Source organism: Elgaria multicarinata, chromosome 2 (genome assembly GCF_023053635.1).
Source record: "Elgaria multicarinata webbii isolate HBS135686 ecotype San Diego chromosome 2, rElgMul1.1.pri, whole genome shotgun sequence".
NCBI lineage: Eukaryota > Metazoa > Chordata > Lepidosauria > Squamata > Anguidae > Elgaria > Elgaria multicarinata.
The window spans coordinates 41053589-41069993 of NC_086172.1; the positions used below are offsets into that span (position 1 = coordinate 41053589).

Genomic DNA, 16405 nt, shown 5'->3' on the forward strand with positions numbered 1-16405 from the left:
CAAGATGGCCACCCGAGCCTGAAGGCTGCAGCCCGAGCGGTGAGTGGGTGGGAACCGCGAGCAGCGCCGCCTAAAACAGGGAGCCATTCATTTCTCCGGGAGGCAACAGCTGTTTGTTGCGCGCCCGAAGTTTTTCTCGCCTGCCCTCCCCGCTTGCTGAGGCAGCCTGGCTTCCCCCCTCACGCGCCCTACCAGCTTTTCAAGCCCCCCCCCCTCCTGGGCGATATAATCCCCCCCTTCACGCCTCGTTAGCAGCCGCCGCCCGCGCCTTCCCTGGCCGCAATGTCTCCTCGATAACTTTCATTGCAGCCTCGTCGCTCTCTTGTGTTTGTTTCTTCCCTGCCCTCTGCGCGCCGCCGGCGAGGAGAGCCGCGGAGCCAATGTCCGGCCGCCAAGTCTGCCTGAGCAGCCCCGACGTGATCCTGCGACTTGCTGCTGCTGCACCTTTGCAATGGCTCTTACCTTGTTTGGTGAGTAAAAAACCCGCTTCGGGGCTTCTTGTCTCCCCCCTCCATGGATAATAAATAGAGATTGAGGATCGCGTTTTCTTATCGTTTAAGGTGCACGAGCGCACAGCATCTCTCTCTCATAGTCCTTTTTAACTTAGGATGGCTAGCAAGATAAGCCTCCTTCCTCTCCCTCTCCCATTGTTTCCCCTCCAGGCAAAGCCTATGGGCGTGTACTGGCTCCTTCAGCCAGTTTCGGGGTTTTGTAGTTGAATGGCATTTGGATTATGAAGTTTCGGACTTTCCAGGCGATCTGTTGTTTACCCATACAATCCTCCCACACACCTCTCAAGTGTATAATTTCTGGAGTGGTAGCCCTGTCGGTCTTATTGCAGGAAAACAACAAAGAGCCTTGCGGCACCTTAAAAACCAATTTATCTGGGCATAAGCTTTTGTGGACGCTGTCCACTTCATCATCCAGGTCTGATGGACAGTGTCCACAAAGGCTTGTACCAAACTGCATTGGCCAGTCTTTCAGGTGCTCTTTGGTTTGTTTTTCTGTACAGCTTTCATTTGAAATGGTGGTGTTTGGAAAGACAACAAAGAATCTGGTGGCACTTTAAAGAACAACAAATTTATTGTGGCATAAACTTTCGTGGACTGTAGGCTACTTAGTCAGATGCAAAAGCTTGTGCTTCAATTAATTTTGTAGTTCGTAAGGTGCCAAAAAACTCTTTGTTGTTTTTGCTGCAGTAGACTAACACGGATGCCCTTTGGAAGTGGTGTTTTTGTGTATCTTCATCCAAACCCAAAGGAACATTGGAAACACCCTCACACACACACCCCTTCCCCAGTTAAACCCCTAACCTCAGTCAGGGAGAAGTTCTTCTTGCACCATGAGAGTTTGGGCTTTTATTTGCATGGAAAGCTGATTTGACAAGAACATATTTGCATTCCTTCTTCAAGGAAAGATCATAGGTACAACAAATGCAAGGTGAGTAAAAAGATGTGATTCATGTGTATAATTTACAAAACTACATAAAAAGCATTTCAAAAGACTACATTTCTAAGGAATTAGATTTTTATTTAAAAACATTTGTATTTGATGCTGTATGCTTTTAGCAGCAGGCAACATTTCTGGTAAATAAAATATTGAAATGTCTGAGGATTAAATGCTGGCGTATTGATATATTTAAACTGATTATTAAGCTTAATTGCGCACATTCCTAACTTGGCAATTAGAAACCATTTGGTTGCAGTAAAGTGAAGCAAAAATAATCTTGATATTAACATATAATTTCTGGAAGCAAATTTCATTACATAAATAACTCATGCCTGCTTCTTAACTTGAGGGGTGCTTTCTACTGAGTAATTCCGCATAATTATTATTTATGCATAATGTGTTTTCAGATAATGTTGCAAAGATGATGTTTACTTCTCATATTTAGAATTTTGCTAAGGTCTGTTTGACACTTGTGGGCAATGCAGAGTTTCATGAAGATCAAAGTGCTTCTTCAGTCTTCATGTTAAAACTGCTGCAATACTTTTATATACCTATGAGAAGTACTTCAGTGTGCCTTCTTGGCAAGGCAACTGGAGTTCCTCTATTATAAGGTTTGCTGGTTTAAACTGCTTAATTGGATATACCACACTAGCACATGAAAATATTAGGAAGTAGAATGGTTCCCCTATTTAGATTAGTTAGTTCAGAGTCTCTGCACCTCTGTAGAGATGAGGAAACAGCCTATGACAGTGCTCAGATGCAAAAATAAGGAGAATCCTGAATTATTGTTCCTGAGCTGTGTGTTTGTTCACACTCATGCAGCTCATGAACTAAAGAAATACAAAGCTTAGCATGTTGTCTCTCCTAGCTTGTTGCTCCCAAACAAGTCAGGGACTGTAAACTAAGAACAAACTCTGGTTTGCAGTTCTGGCTTGTAAGAGGTGCTGGCTGGGCTTAATGGGAGCAATGGCTATGCTAAGCTTTCAATACCTGGTTAGTTTAACCCAGGGGTATGGAACCGCCAGCCTAATCCAGCCAGCCAGACTCCCCAATACATCCTTACATTCCTCCCCCTAGAGGATTTCCCCCTGGAGGATTTCCCTGCATGCTGCTGTTATCGCTGGACTGATATCAGAGATAACAGCAGGGATATGGCAGTGGGGTATTTGACTGAGTCTTTTCTCGTGGGCCTCTCGCCACCCCTGATGAGGATGGTGAGAGGTATGCAGCTAGACGACCAACCTAGCTGGTGCTTGAAGGAGCTGTTCCCAGTGCAGTCCAAGTTCATTTGAACAGTGTTTGCCGTTCCCATCAGGGTGTCAAGTGGTGCATGAAGCTAGGGGCTTGGCCAGCACCAGCTGAGCGCCTTTCTCCATGCTGAGGGAAGCATGCTCACTGATGTCATCTGCTTGTGCATAATTTGAAGATAGGTTCTGCACATCTGGTTTAGCCCTCCCACTGGTGGGAGGAGCCAAGGAGGAGCAAACAGTCTGCATGCACAAGCATGTAGGTCATGAACAGTAAGCCAGTACTCTACAGAATTCTTGCTTATCGTTGTGTGTGTGAACACAGCCAATGTACAAGAGCCTTATTCAAGTTTTTAGTGTGTGAAACAGGGCTCAGAAGCTGCAGAGTAGTTTTGAAACATACCAACTTTTGGGATTTGAAAACAAGCAAAATACACACACCACTCACTTGTTGCAACTCTTCTGAAGCCTGGCAACCATCTGTTTAATAACTCTATTAAAGCAAACCCCACATACTCCATCCTTGAGAGACAGCTACAAAAACATAATGACCCATTCGATCTGTTCCTGTTCTCAGGCCTTTGTTCCACTGTTACTTATAAAACCTATTTCTAAGTGGATGCTAAAATCATTTGTTTTGTGTGGCTTAGCAAACCTTGCTTCTGGGCTCCATCTACATATTGAATCTGCAGATATGGTGCCTTGTTAATAGATAATTTGAAAAGTGTGGTACTGTTGTATATGCCAGCTGTGTTTCATAGCAGCCTTGTGGGAGCAGTAACCAAATTAAAGGAAGCAATTACTAATATGAAGAGGCAAATGTAATTTTTAGGTAAATGCAAATGGAAACATTTGGGAAAACTCTGTTGTGTGGTATCTACTAATTAGACACTTTTCTGATAATGTGCTGCTATCTTTGTGTTGCAGATATATTATGTACATGAAGTTGGTTGTGTTGGGGAGAAGAAACAAGGCTGTGCATTTCTTAGCAGTAGTAGCATTTTAATGTTCCTCTCAAAATAAAACAACGTACAATATAAGGTATCTAAATGCCATGGCAGTCTTTTACTCTGAAAAGGAGTGCACAATTTGAAATCTGTGTATGGATTTCAACAGCAGAATTGGGGCACTTGAAATGGAAAAGTGTGGAGGCATCTCTTGAATCAAATATTTGTTAATCTAAACTAAGGCGTAGTTGTAGCACTTTGTTTTACACCACAGCAAACCTTGGTTTTTCATGGTGATGGTCTGGTAGTATGGTGAACATTGCTGCCATTATGTTGTCAAGCTAGTTAATGTAGAGCATCCTCCATGCAGATTCATTTCAAGCAGCTACCATCCTGTGATTGGTTATTTAAATTTAGCCTCAGTTAATCCAGAGGCAGAATAAAAATGCTAATATAGGGCAGGCGAAGCCTTTAACATGCTGCTTGCCCTCCCAATTGGGTGGGCAAGCAGCATGCAGGGGAATCCCCAATGTTATCTCTGATTAATAGCCGGGGGGGGGGGGCGTTGAGGGAGGAGCCTCAATGGAGACCAAACAAGCTGATCTGGCAGGTCATATTTGCCCCCACACCAGAAGTTCCCCATCCCTGATATAAATATTATAAAATACTGACATTGTCTGCCAGCTAGCCACATTAGTTTATTTTTAAAATTTATGTTTTTATTAAGACATTTATATCTTGCCCTACTTGGGCAAAGAATCATAGAATAGCAGAGTTGGAAGGGGCCTACAAGGCCATCGAGTCCAACCCCCTGCTCAATGCAGGAATCCACCCTAAAGCATCCCCGACAGATGGTTGTCCAGCTGCCTCTTGAAGGCCTCTAGTGTGGGAGAGCCCACAACCTCCCTAGGTAACTGATTCCATTGTCGCACTGCTCTAACAGTCAGGAAGTTTTTCCTGATGTCCAGCTGGAATCTGGCTTCCTTTAACTTGAGTCCATTATTCCGTGTCCTGCACTCTGGGAGGATCGAGAAGAGATCCTGGCCCTCCTCTGTGTGACAACCTTTTAAGTATTTGAAGAGTGCTATCATGTCTCCCCTCAATCTTCTCTTCTCCAGGCTAAACATGCCCAGTTCTTTCAGTCTCTCTTCATAGGGCTTTGTTTCCAGACCCCTGATCATCCTGGTTGCCCTCCTCTGAACATGCTCCAGCTTGTCTGCTTCCTTCTTGAATTGTGGAGCCCAGAACTGGACGCAATACTCTAGATGAGGCCTAACCAGGGCCGAATAGAGAGGAACCAGTACCTCACGTGATTTGGAAGCTATACTTCTATTAATGCAGCCCAAAATAGCATTTGCCTTTCTTGCAGCCATATCACACTGCTGGCTCATATTCAGCTTGCAATCTACAACAATTCCAAGATCCTTCTCGTTTGTAGTATTGCTGAGCCAAGTGTCCCCCATCTTGTAACTGTGCATTTGGTTTCTATTTCCTAAATGTAGAACTTGGCATTTATCCCTATTAAATTTCATCCTGTTGTTTTCAGCCCAGCACTCCAGCCTATCAAGATCACTTTGAAGTTTGTTTCTGTCTTCCGGGGTATTAGCTATCCCACCCAATTTGGTGTCATCTGCAAATTTGATCAGCGTTCCCTGCACCTCCTCATCCAAATCATTAATAAAAATGTTGAAGAGCACTGGGCCCAGGACTGAGCCCTGCGGTACCCCACTCGTTGCCTCTCCCCAGTTTGAGAAGGTTCCATTGATAAGTACTCTTTGAGTCCGATTCTGTAGCCAACTGTGAACCCACCTAATAGTTGTTCCATCTAGCCCACTTTTAGCTAGTTTGTTAATCAGAATGTCATGTGGTACTTTGTCAAAAGCTTTGCTGAAGTCAAGATATATGACGTCCACAGCATTCCCACAGTCCACAAGGGAGGTTACCTTATCAAAAAATGAGATCAAATTTGTCTGACAGGACTTGTTCTTGACAAATCCTTGTTGGCTTCTAGTGATCACCGCATTGATTTCAAGGTGTTTACAGATTGACTTCTTTATAATCTGCTCCAGAATTTTCCCAGGGATGGATGTCAGACTGACTGGTCTGTAGTTCCCAGGTTCTTGCTTTTTGCCCTTTTTGAAGATAGGGACAACGTTAGCCCTCCTCCAGTCGTCCGGCATCTCACCCGTCTTCCATGATTTTGCAAAGATAATAGACAAAGGTTCTGAGAGTTCTTCCGCTAGCTCCTTCATTACTCTAGGATGCAGTTCATTGGGCCCTGGAGATTTGAACTCATTCAAGGAAATTAGGTGTTCTTTGACCATTTGTTTATCAATCTCAAACTGTAATCCTGCCCCCTCAACTTCTGCTTCACTTTCTCCAGGGGGGTCATAGACCCGCTTTTGGGAGAAGACCGAGGCAAAGTAGGAATTGAGCACTTCAGCCTTTTCTTTGTCATCTGTTATCAATTTGCCATCCTCATTAAGCAGTTGAACCACCATTTCTTTCCTCTGTCTTTTACTACTCACATATCTGAAGAAAGCCTTTTTATTGCTTTTAGCATCCCTCGCTAATCTCAGCTCATTCTGAGCTTTAGCCTTCCTGACGCCATTTCGGCACTTCTGCGCCACTTGTCTGTACTCTTCTTTTGTAGCCTGGCCTTCCTTCCACTTCCTATATGTATCCCTTTTTGTTTTCAGGTCATCTCTAAGCTTTTTGTGGAGCCACATTGGTTTCCTCTGTTGTTTTCTATCTTTTCTCCTTGTTGGAATTGTTTGTAACTGTGCCTTTAAAATTTCCTTTTTTAAATACTCCCACCCATCCTGCACTCCTTTTCTCATTAGGCTCATTTGCCATGGGACCTTACTTATCATAGTTCTGAGTTTATTAAAATCAGCTTTCCTAAAATCCAGAGTACGTGTATGGCTACACTCAACTTTTGTCTCCTTCATAATCAAGAATTCAAGTATGACGTGGTCACTTTCCCCCAGAGTTCCCGTAACTGCCACTTTATCCACTAAGTCACCCCTATTGGTCAATATCAAATCAAGGATTGCCGATCCTCTAGTTCCTTCCTCCACTTTCTGTAGGAGTAAGTTATCACCCACACATGTCAGGAATTTCTTGGAAGGGCCGCTTTTAGCAGTATTGGTCTCCCAACAGATATCAGGGTAATTGAAGTCCCCCATCACTACTACATCACACTTCCTTGAAACACTAGCAATTTGTTTCTCAAAAGTTTCATCCTCATCTTCTCCTTGATTGGGTGGTCGGTAGTAGACTCCAATTATCATGTTCTTTTTATTCCTTGCCCCATTTATTTTAATCCAGATGCTCTCGATGGGGCTCCCAGTCTGATCCGCCTGTATTTCTGTGCAGGGATAGGTATTTTTAACATATAGTGCAACTCCACCTCCCTTTCTGTTTCTTCTGTTCTTTTTGAACAAGTTATATCCTTCAATTGCTATATTCCAGTCATGGGAGTCATCCCACCAAGTTTCAGTTATACCTATCAAGTCGTATTTGCCTTCATGTAATAAGAGTTCAAGTTCGTTCTGTTTGTTTCCCATGCTCTGGGCATTAGTATATAGACATCGAAGACCATGTGTTTTATAGTCTGGCTTTGTTCCTACATTGTTGCGGACACTGTTTTGGGGCACTATTGGAGCTGTTCTCTGTACTGTGGTGCCTTGGCCTTCATCCACTGTTGCCTCGAGGTTTACGTCTCCCGCCCCCGTAAGATTCAGTTTAAAGCCCTCCTGATCAAGTTCTTCATGCTGTGGCCAAACACATTCTTTCCAGCCCTTGTGAGGGACATTTAGGGCAGCTTACAAAATTTGAAAATGACAGTTTCATAAAAACATCAATATAAAGCAATTAACCAAGGACACAGGGCTTGTATGTTAATAAAGTATTCCTTGAATATGGGGTCACGATTTTCATTTCCATTTTCCAGTATTGATACATCCTATTTTGTTCTTGCAACTCTAGAGAGTCTCTAAGAGAGTGCCTCCTCTAAATCTATACAATAATTGACTTATTTAGTTTTAGTACACTAATGACTGGGGAATTTTGATGTGTGATAGTTGTCATTCACTTGAAGACCTTGATGAAGATTGTTAATTAAAGGAGGAAATCAGAATTCCATGCTCCTCTTCCTCTCCTCCTGTGGCACTCTGCCTGAACATCACTTCCTATATCACAAATGTATTTCTTAATGAGATTTACTGTCATATCTATATCAAAGGCTTAGGGCAGTTACCCATACCTTTCCCTGGAAGACTTATGATCTCATTGAAAAGGGAAAAAAACATGTTCAGACAACACATTAGTCAACGCAGTATGAAAACTCCACTCAACGGTTGATTTTTTAGGAGGTACACCCCACACACCATGTTGTAACTGTGGGCTACCATGGAGTTGAGTAAAATCCATTGCGATGTTTGATTGACAGTTCCTTTGCCCTCTCTCCTCCCCCAGTCCTCCTGATGGTATCCCATCAACCATTGTTGCAAAAAAATAAATAATCCCAGTGGCACTTGCTCCTTTCACTGCTTTTGCCAGGGAACTCTGTAGCGAGTGGGAAAAGGCAACACAGCGCAACAGCAAATTCCATGGAGCCCTCTACACAACACGCAACACAACAGTTGTGCAGGAACTTGCCTCTGCACAGCGTGGATGTTCAATGTGGAGTGTTTTCCCGCCAGACAATGCATGTGGAATTCTAAAACCACTGTTGAGAAACGTGTTGTCTGAACTGAGTCATAGACTTTAAAAGTGAAAGAATACTAGCACCCTTATTTAGATTCCCTCCTTATTCCTAATCTCTGTTGACCGTATTCAGATCTCCAGTGTTACCAGAATAAGTCTCTGATCTTTAGGCTTGCTCTTCTTCCTCCTCTCTTTCCTCTTCTGGTGTGGCTACTAGGAGCAGATTGGAAGTTTAACTGCAGTTTAAGTTTCTGTCTGAACTCTAAACTGTGGGTTGAAGTTGGGTTGTTTCCACACACCATAGTTAAATCTAACTTAAATTTTTCTGGTTTTGAATGACATGGCAAGGTACACTTCATCAGAAAACGCTTCTGAACTCATCCTTGCAGCTGCAGTGGAGGGAGAGTGAGCACACTTGTGGTTTAGTGTTACATCTGAATGCACTCAGTAGCAATTATGAATAGGAGAGTATCTGAATGAGGGTATGAGTGATGTTTCATTTTAAAAGTCCATATTCCTTTTTGTTCCCTCATGAATTACGTCTGAACCTGCCCACTGTCTTTCAGCACTTCATAATGAGAGAGCTTTGAAATGACTTTAAAATGGGGTAAAGATGTAACAGATGAACAAAATGTCAGCGATTCATCCGTGCTGTTCTGACAAGACACACATGCACACTCATCTGCATGTAGGGAAAAGCGCTGTGGACTCATTAGAGTCTCTGCTAGTTGAAGACCTTTGTGGATGGTCTCATCGGACTTGTTGTAAAACTTCCAGTACTACAAGGATGCAACTTTAAATTAAAGAAGGTAGGTTTGACTTTCCAGATCTTGCTATACTCGGGCTTACCTGCTGACCTGAACCAAACCTTGGTCTTCTCCATTTAGATTTGATTTTTCACCTTGGTCAGTTTTGGAATTTTCTTGTCTGGAGCCTCTTTCCAAATGGGTGACATTAGATTCTCAGCATATTAAGGTGGACAGAGTTCCTCCCACAATTTTGGCAGGTAGAGATGTGTGGCATATAATATTCCGCTAATTGCAGTTTGGCCCATTTTCCCATTTTCCTAAGTTGACTTAATGGGGAAATCCGGATTTATAAATAGGAAAGAAAATGTTTTTGTGGTGGACTTAGACAGATAAAATGATTTTTACCCTGGATCAATTAATGGGTGTCGATGATGAGGTTTTGCTATTTTCAGCTGTGTGAGATAAATTTGAATTGTCTGCTACAGCTGAATGGCAGTACTTGCAATTGCAACATCTGTTAAAATCTAGATTGAGCCCTGCAGCCTTTGCTGCCCTGTAGTTGCTATTGGAAACACTTATTGAAGCTGAGCAGGTATATCAACCCACAATTCAGGTTTATAAATACTTATTATCAGTGAATAAATATTATACATGGGGTCTTCGGTAGGAATGGAATAAGGAATTTGAATGTCCTATTTTGTCTTTATCAATGGACCGCTTTTTTTGTATGTCTATCGACCTCTGGTTATGTCTTATTCAGAAAAAAAAATTGTTTCAGGTCTATTGGATGTCACAATGTCTCGTTAACAAAGGTTCGTCTAAGTCGGGTAATTGTTGGAGGTGTCAAACCGTTAATGCTTCTTTTGATCATACGTTCTGGAAGTGCCCAATAGTTGCCTCCTTTTGGGAGGAAATTATCAGACAAACAAACTTTGGGTTGGAGAGCTCTTTAATATTTTCTGATGTACATGTTATCTTAAATTATGTACCTGCTTCTTGGAATGTAACACATGGTCAGCATAAATGGATTTTTCACACCATCTTGACTGCTAAAAGACTGATGCTCCAACATTGGAAAGATAAAAGCTCACCGCCTATAATGCAGTGGATTGAAGACCTAGAAACACTAGCAACATAATTTGAAAGAGTGGCACCAATTACGAATGGACTTATTTTTAGATATTTGGTCTTCCTTTACTGAGGTTTTATGTATTATTTACTCCCTTCCCCCCTTATTTTCTTTTTTCATTTATCATACTTATTTATTTATTTATTGCATTTCTATACCGCCCAATAGCTGAAGCTCTCTGGGCGGTTCACAAAATTAAGACAATTCAAAACAAAACAACAGTATAAAACCATAATATAATACACAATATAAAAGCACAGCCAAGATAAAAACAGCAGCAATGCAAAAATACAAATTTAAATACAAATTTAAATACAAATTTAAAACAGCAAGGTTAAAATTAATTTATAGACCCTTAAAATACTGGGAGAATAAAAAGGTCTTCACCTGGCGTCTAAAAGAACATAATGTAGGTGCCAAGCGAACCTCCTTAGGGAGCTCATTCCACAGCCGGGGTGCCACAGCAGAGAAGGCCCTTCTCCTCCTGGTAGCCACCTGCCTCACTTCCTTTGGCAGTTTCAAGTATTGTAATATTTGAAACTGAAGCCTTTTAAGTATGCATTGTTTTTGTTTTTTCTTTTCGTTTCATTGTTTTATTTTGTTAAAACTTCTAAAAAATGGGTTAAAACAACAAGTACATTAAAAAATATTAAAGCATTAAATACCTACATAACTTAAAAGACTATATTAAAGAGATGTATCTTTGCGCCCTTTCTAAAAGCCAAAATAGTAGCGCCCAGTCATAGCTCACATGCTATGTTTGGGAGCAACACATCAAGGGTCATGCTATTGCCAGGGTGTTAGCAGTTGACTAGGGGTCTGGAGAGAGGAAATTGATGCAAATGAAGAACTTGGTTGATGTTGGATTGAAGGACACTTTCCAAAGAATGGCTTTGTGCTGTCTTTTGAGGATCTGATTTTGTACTCTTTGAAAGTTTGTTAGTGGCTCTGAAAAAGTATACAGTTAGTGATAGATTGACAGTTGAGTTTTCCCCTCCTCCCACCCTACCTCAGCTTGAAGTACATTTAAATATGGTACATTTAAAGTTAGTGTACTTAGTCATCAGAGATGGAATAGGGTGTGTGCAAGTGTGTACAGTAGGAGAGGATACAAGAAAGTACAAGTTCCTGTGGATAATGTTACCCTTTAAATCATTTCCGTCTTTTAGAATTTGGGTTTTATAGTAAGTTAGAATAGAGTTGAGAGAAGTTTATTTTTATTATTGATACTTCATTTCATCTTTCATCAGAACTCCAATAGTAGGAATTATTAATTTAACTAGACCAGGGATGGCCAACTTCTGTCTCCAATGGAGTGTAGTAGTTAATTCGACTGGGACCTGGGTTGCAGTTCCCACTCGGCCATGATGCTCACTGGGTGACTTTGCGCCACTCACTGTCTCTCAGTCAGTGATGTGGGTTTTCTGGGAAATTCTGAATTAAAAAGATTTCCAGTGCAAATTAGATTCATTTGCATAGGGTCATTTGCACAGGAAAAAAAATCAGTTTATAGAATTAGATCATATGCATTACTGGCTGACATGTAATGTACATCTTTTGATTGCATACACCTTCTCTTTTTGAATTTATTACACAACATTGCTGTTTCTTGCAACATGAAATAATATGTCTTGCCCTTTTCAGTGAAACTATGGGCAACTTTGTAAAAAAAAAAATTAAAAATGGCAGCACTATCAGGAGTCCTGGACCATCAGTTAAAATTGGCTTGGGAGCCAGCCACCAGTTGTCCATCCTTAACCAGTCCAATGTATCCTATTCAAACCAGTGTATGCTGGATAACCTGTAAATAAAAGTTTAATTTTTAAAAGTTTTTTTTTAAAGGCAATAAAAACGAGTGCACTGCAGTCAAAGCAAGAGAGCTGCCCTCCACCCAGGGCTGTAAGTCTGTACCATTTGAAAAGTGTATCTATCCTTGAGAATCGGATGGCTGTCTTCACCTGGTGCAGTGAAACTCTTATCTAATTTGAAAAATCTAATGAAGCAAATAAAGACAGTAACCTTGAAAAGATCTCCCTTTTTTGCTGGCAGTGCATTCTCTTGACTAAAATTGAAGAGGAAGCTTGCCTGGAAGCTCAGAAAACAAAATGGACCTGTTAGCTGGTAAATTGGTTTCAGTGGATAAAATAATTTGGGGACCTGGAGGCTGAGGTTCATACCTGATGATGAAAAATTTCAGTAACGGCTGATCAATTTAGTGCCTTGCAAAAGCAGTAAATACAGTTGCTGAGGTCGGGATAATACAGCAGTAAGAATATTGGCGAACATGCTAATCGTGCCTGCAATTTACCTCTCTACAATGTGTCCCCTGATGTCACTTTTCTATCAGCCAGGCTCTGATACTAGAAGTGAACCTGCAGGGAGAAACTATTGGGCAGTGCGTAGAGAATTTGGGGAGGAAAGAAACAGGTATGGGAAGGTTTCAGCGCCACTATATGCCTTTTGCTGAAGAACTCTGACCACTTACATAAGAACAGCTCTGCTGGATCAGGTGAAGGGTCCATTTAATCCAGCATTGTGTTCACACATTGGCCACAGAAATGAATGCAGGACATGAGTACAACAGCACACTTCCACCCATGTTCCCCAGCTACTAGTGTACACAAGCATACTTCCTCTGATACTGGAGGTAACATATAGCCATCGGGACTAGTAGTCATTGATAGGCTTCTCCAGGAATTCATCTAACCCCCCTTTTAAACCATCCAAATTGGTGGGCATTGCTATGTCTTGTGATAGTGAATTCTATAGTTTAGCTATGCACTGTGTGAAGAAATCCTTTTATCTGTCTTGAATCTCCCACCAGTCAGCTTCATTGGATGACCCCAAGTTCTAGTATTATGAGAGAAGGAGAAGAATACCTTCCTATCCACATTCTCCACACCAGGCATGATTTTGTATACCCCTCACCTTTTCCCCAAACTGAACAATTCCAGCTTTTGTAATGTCTATATCATAGGGCAGACTCACATTTAGAGAGGCAGGTCTGTTGTTGTCATGTCTTACTTGCTGCGATTACTTGAGATTTTACAAAGCAATCTGGGGGGCTGCTGGGGAGCAATGAGATGGATTTATTGTCACATCCCCAGCCCTGCTGGTTCACACCAACCAGAACAGGAAGGGGGTGGATGTTTTGTTGGGCTGTTCAGCCTGCTGGATCCATGTGTTTGCAATGCCATCCTCTTCTCCCAACCGCGGGGGTAGTGGCAGTTAAATATCTACGGGCCCATCTCTGCCTTGCCCAGAGAATACCCCATTTCAGGCCTTTCCATTTGCCCAGGATTAGCAGGGGCCAGCGTAGCAGAGCGTCTTCAGTAATGCTGGTGAAGTGGCACCAGCACACCACCCTAACCCCCTCTGTTGAGGGGCAGTGGGTTTCTTAAACATCCAATGTTTCCCATCCTCAAGACTAGAATCAACAATCTGGTTAGTGGATAAAAGTTCTCGCAGGTAACATGTTATGCATCATCCCATAACTGCATGCAAGAATCTGTACTTTGGGGTGAATGGATATTAAATATTATTGTAGCAGGAGTTCTCTTTTCTTCATAGCACCATCACTACAATAATAGGAACTGAGCAACTCCTTTTCAAGCAACTCATTTTCTGCAGGGGTGGGGGAGGGAAGGGAGGAGAAAACTAGCATTAGCTCTTGGAAAGAAGTGATCCCAAACCACAGTATGCCAGGCACCCCACCCCCACCAAAAAAAGGTTTTTTAAAAAATATATATTAAAAAATGTGTGGAGCACTATGGAGTGTCCAAAATGTCAAATCCAGTTTGTTTACAAGCTTAATTTGTCCCTCTTGTGGGGGTGGGCATAAGGAAGGAGAGAGGGACACTGGCAACAATGGTGGGCCAGTTACCTAGGGAGGTCGTGGGCTCTCCCACACTAGAGGCTTTCAAGAGGCAGCTGGACAACCATATAGGGTAGATTCCTGCATTGAGCAGGGGGTTGGACTCGATGGCCTTGTAGGTCCCTTCCAACTCTACTATTCTATGATTATGTGGTGGTGCTGAACCTGGTGGTAGTTCAAAGAAGAGAAGCAGGTAAGAAAAGGTTAAGCACCCCATTTCCCTCTGCTCTTTCTCCATTCGATGCCATCCCCTCCCAAAGCAGATTCTCCCTAGGAAAAACAGCTCCAGGCTTTTGTTCCATGGGTATGCAGGTCATATGTAACTAGGCCCTAGGGCAGACAGTGAAGGGTTCATATTGAATCTGGTAACCCTTCCCAGGTCGCGCTGGCCCTGATATGTGTATGTGTTTCTAATTGGGAACCGACTCTGACACAACTATAAGTGCAACTTTCCCAACCTTTTGCACTCCAGATGGTTGAACTACAACCGCCATCATCTCCAGTGTAGACTAAGTCTGGAAGGTACCAGGTTGGAGATGGCTGGAGGTACAACAATCCTTTGTTGAAATTTAAGAGCCAAACTAGGTTTTGCAGGAACATGTTAGCCAGCATTCTTTTTGATGAGAAAAAATAACTACTTCTGGAGAATCCTTAACCCTCTCCCTGCCTTCCATTTTTCTATTCTAAATCCACCCCAACAGGCTTCTCCCCCATCCCAATATTTCAAATATGTTTGCCTTCAAATTTATTTATTTATTTATTTATTTATTACATTTCTATACCACCCAATAGCCGGAGCTCTCTGGGCGGTTCACAAAAATTAAAACCATTAAAAGTGTAAAACAACAGTATAAAACCATAATATAAAATACAATATAAAAGCTCAACCAGATAAAAACAGCAGCAATGCAAAATTACAAATTTAAAACAAGTTAAAATTTATTTAATCTGTAGTTTGGCCTGGTGGGAGTGGGGGAAGGAAAAGGGCTTTTTCAATTCACAAACCCTTGAGAAGGGGTTGAACTGAATTTAGAGCTCATTTGCGTTTCAGATATTACAAGCAGAAGCACAGAAGAGGCATGTGTTTTTATTCCTGTAATTTGGATGCAGGAATTAGTGTTGAGAATGGGTGTCTTATAACTCATACCTGGAAGACATGCAGTCCTTATACACTTCAGCTGTGTAATGTAAGGTTTAGGAATAGGTGAAAGGAGGTTTATCACATAGCAGAGTATGCAACAAAAGTCACATATACCTACTTGAGTTGATGTGTATGCATCTCCTGTTACCTTTTTACCCTGTCCTGGACGGGGTTGCACTCTCCCTAAAAGATCGGGTCTGTAGTTTGGGGGTGCTCTTGGATCCAGAACTGTCACTTGAGGCACAGGTGAACTCAGTGGCAAAGAGCACCTTTTATCAGCTTAGATTGATATACTAACTACGCCCTTATCTGGACAGAGATAGCCTAGCTACAGTTATCCATGCTCTGATAACCTCTCGTTTGGATTACTGCAATGCGTTACACGTGGGGCTGCCTTTGAAAACGGTCCGGAAACGTTAGCTGGTACAAAACAGGGCATCCGTTTACTAACAGAGACTGGCCGGCGAGATCACATTACGCCAGTCCTTCTACAACTTCATTAGCTGCCAGTCCAGGTCCGGGCCCGATTCAAAGTGCTGGTACTAATATTCAAAGCCCTAAACGGTTTGGGGCCAGGTTATCTGAAGGAACGCCTCCTCCCATATGTACCTGCCCGGACCCTAAGATCATCTACAGGGGCCCTTCTCCGTGAGCCCCTGCCAAAGGAAGTGAGGCAGGTGGCTACTAGGAGGAGGGCTTTCCCCGCTGAGGCACCCCGGTTGTGGAATGAGCTCCCCAGAGAGGTCCGCCTGGCGCCTACACTGTACTCTTTTCATCGCCAGCTGAAGACCTTTTTAATTCTCTCAGTATTTTAACACTTAATTTTAACTTAAATTTAAAGTTTACTGTTCTAACTCTGTATTTTAATCTTATATAAATTTTGCTGCGTGGTTTTATCCTGGTTTTGCTTTTTATACTGTATTTTGTATTTGTGCTTTTAACCTGTTGATTGTTTTATTATGGTTTCAACTTTTGTGAACCGCCCAGAGAGCTTCGGCTATTGGGCGGTATAAAAATGTAATAAATAAATAAATAAATAAATAAATAATTTTTTATCCCAACAAAGGGTGGAGAAAGCAGAATGCCTGGAACTGTTCCTTCCCACATACTTCTTGTCATTTAAAGGAGAGAGCATCTCTTCCTGGCATGGCTATGAAAC

General features: G+C 42.1%; 1 protein-coding gene across 1 annotated transcript in view; it reads left to right on the plus strand.

Annotated features, from left to right (window-relative positions):
• Positions 1-350: 350 nt before the first annotated feature.
• CHN1 (chimerin 1) overlaps positions 351-16405 on the plus strand; it is a 112442-nt gene continuing 96387 nt past the window's right edge. The window contains exon 1 of the mRNA XM_063116347.1: positions 351-470. Coding sequence (XP_062972417.1) covers positions 452-470 — 19 coding nt within the window. The 5' untranslated portion in view covers positions 351-451. The remainder of the gene's footprint in view (positions 471-16405) is intronic.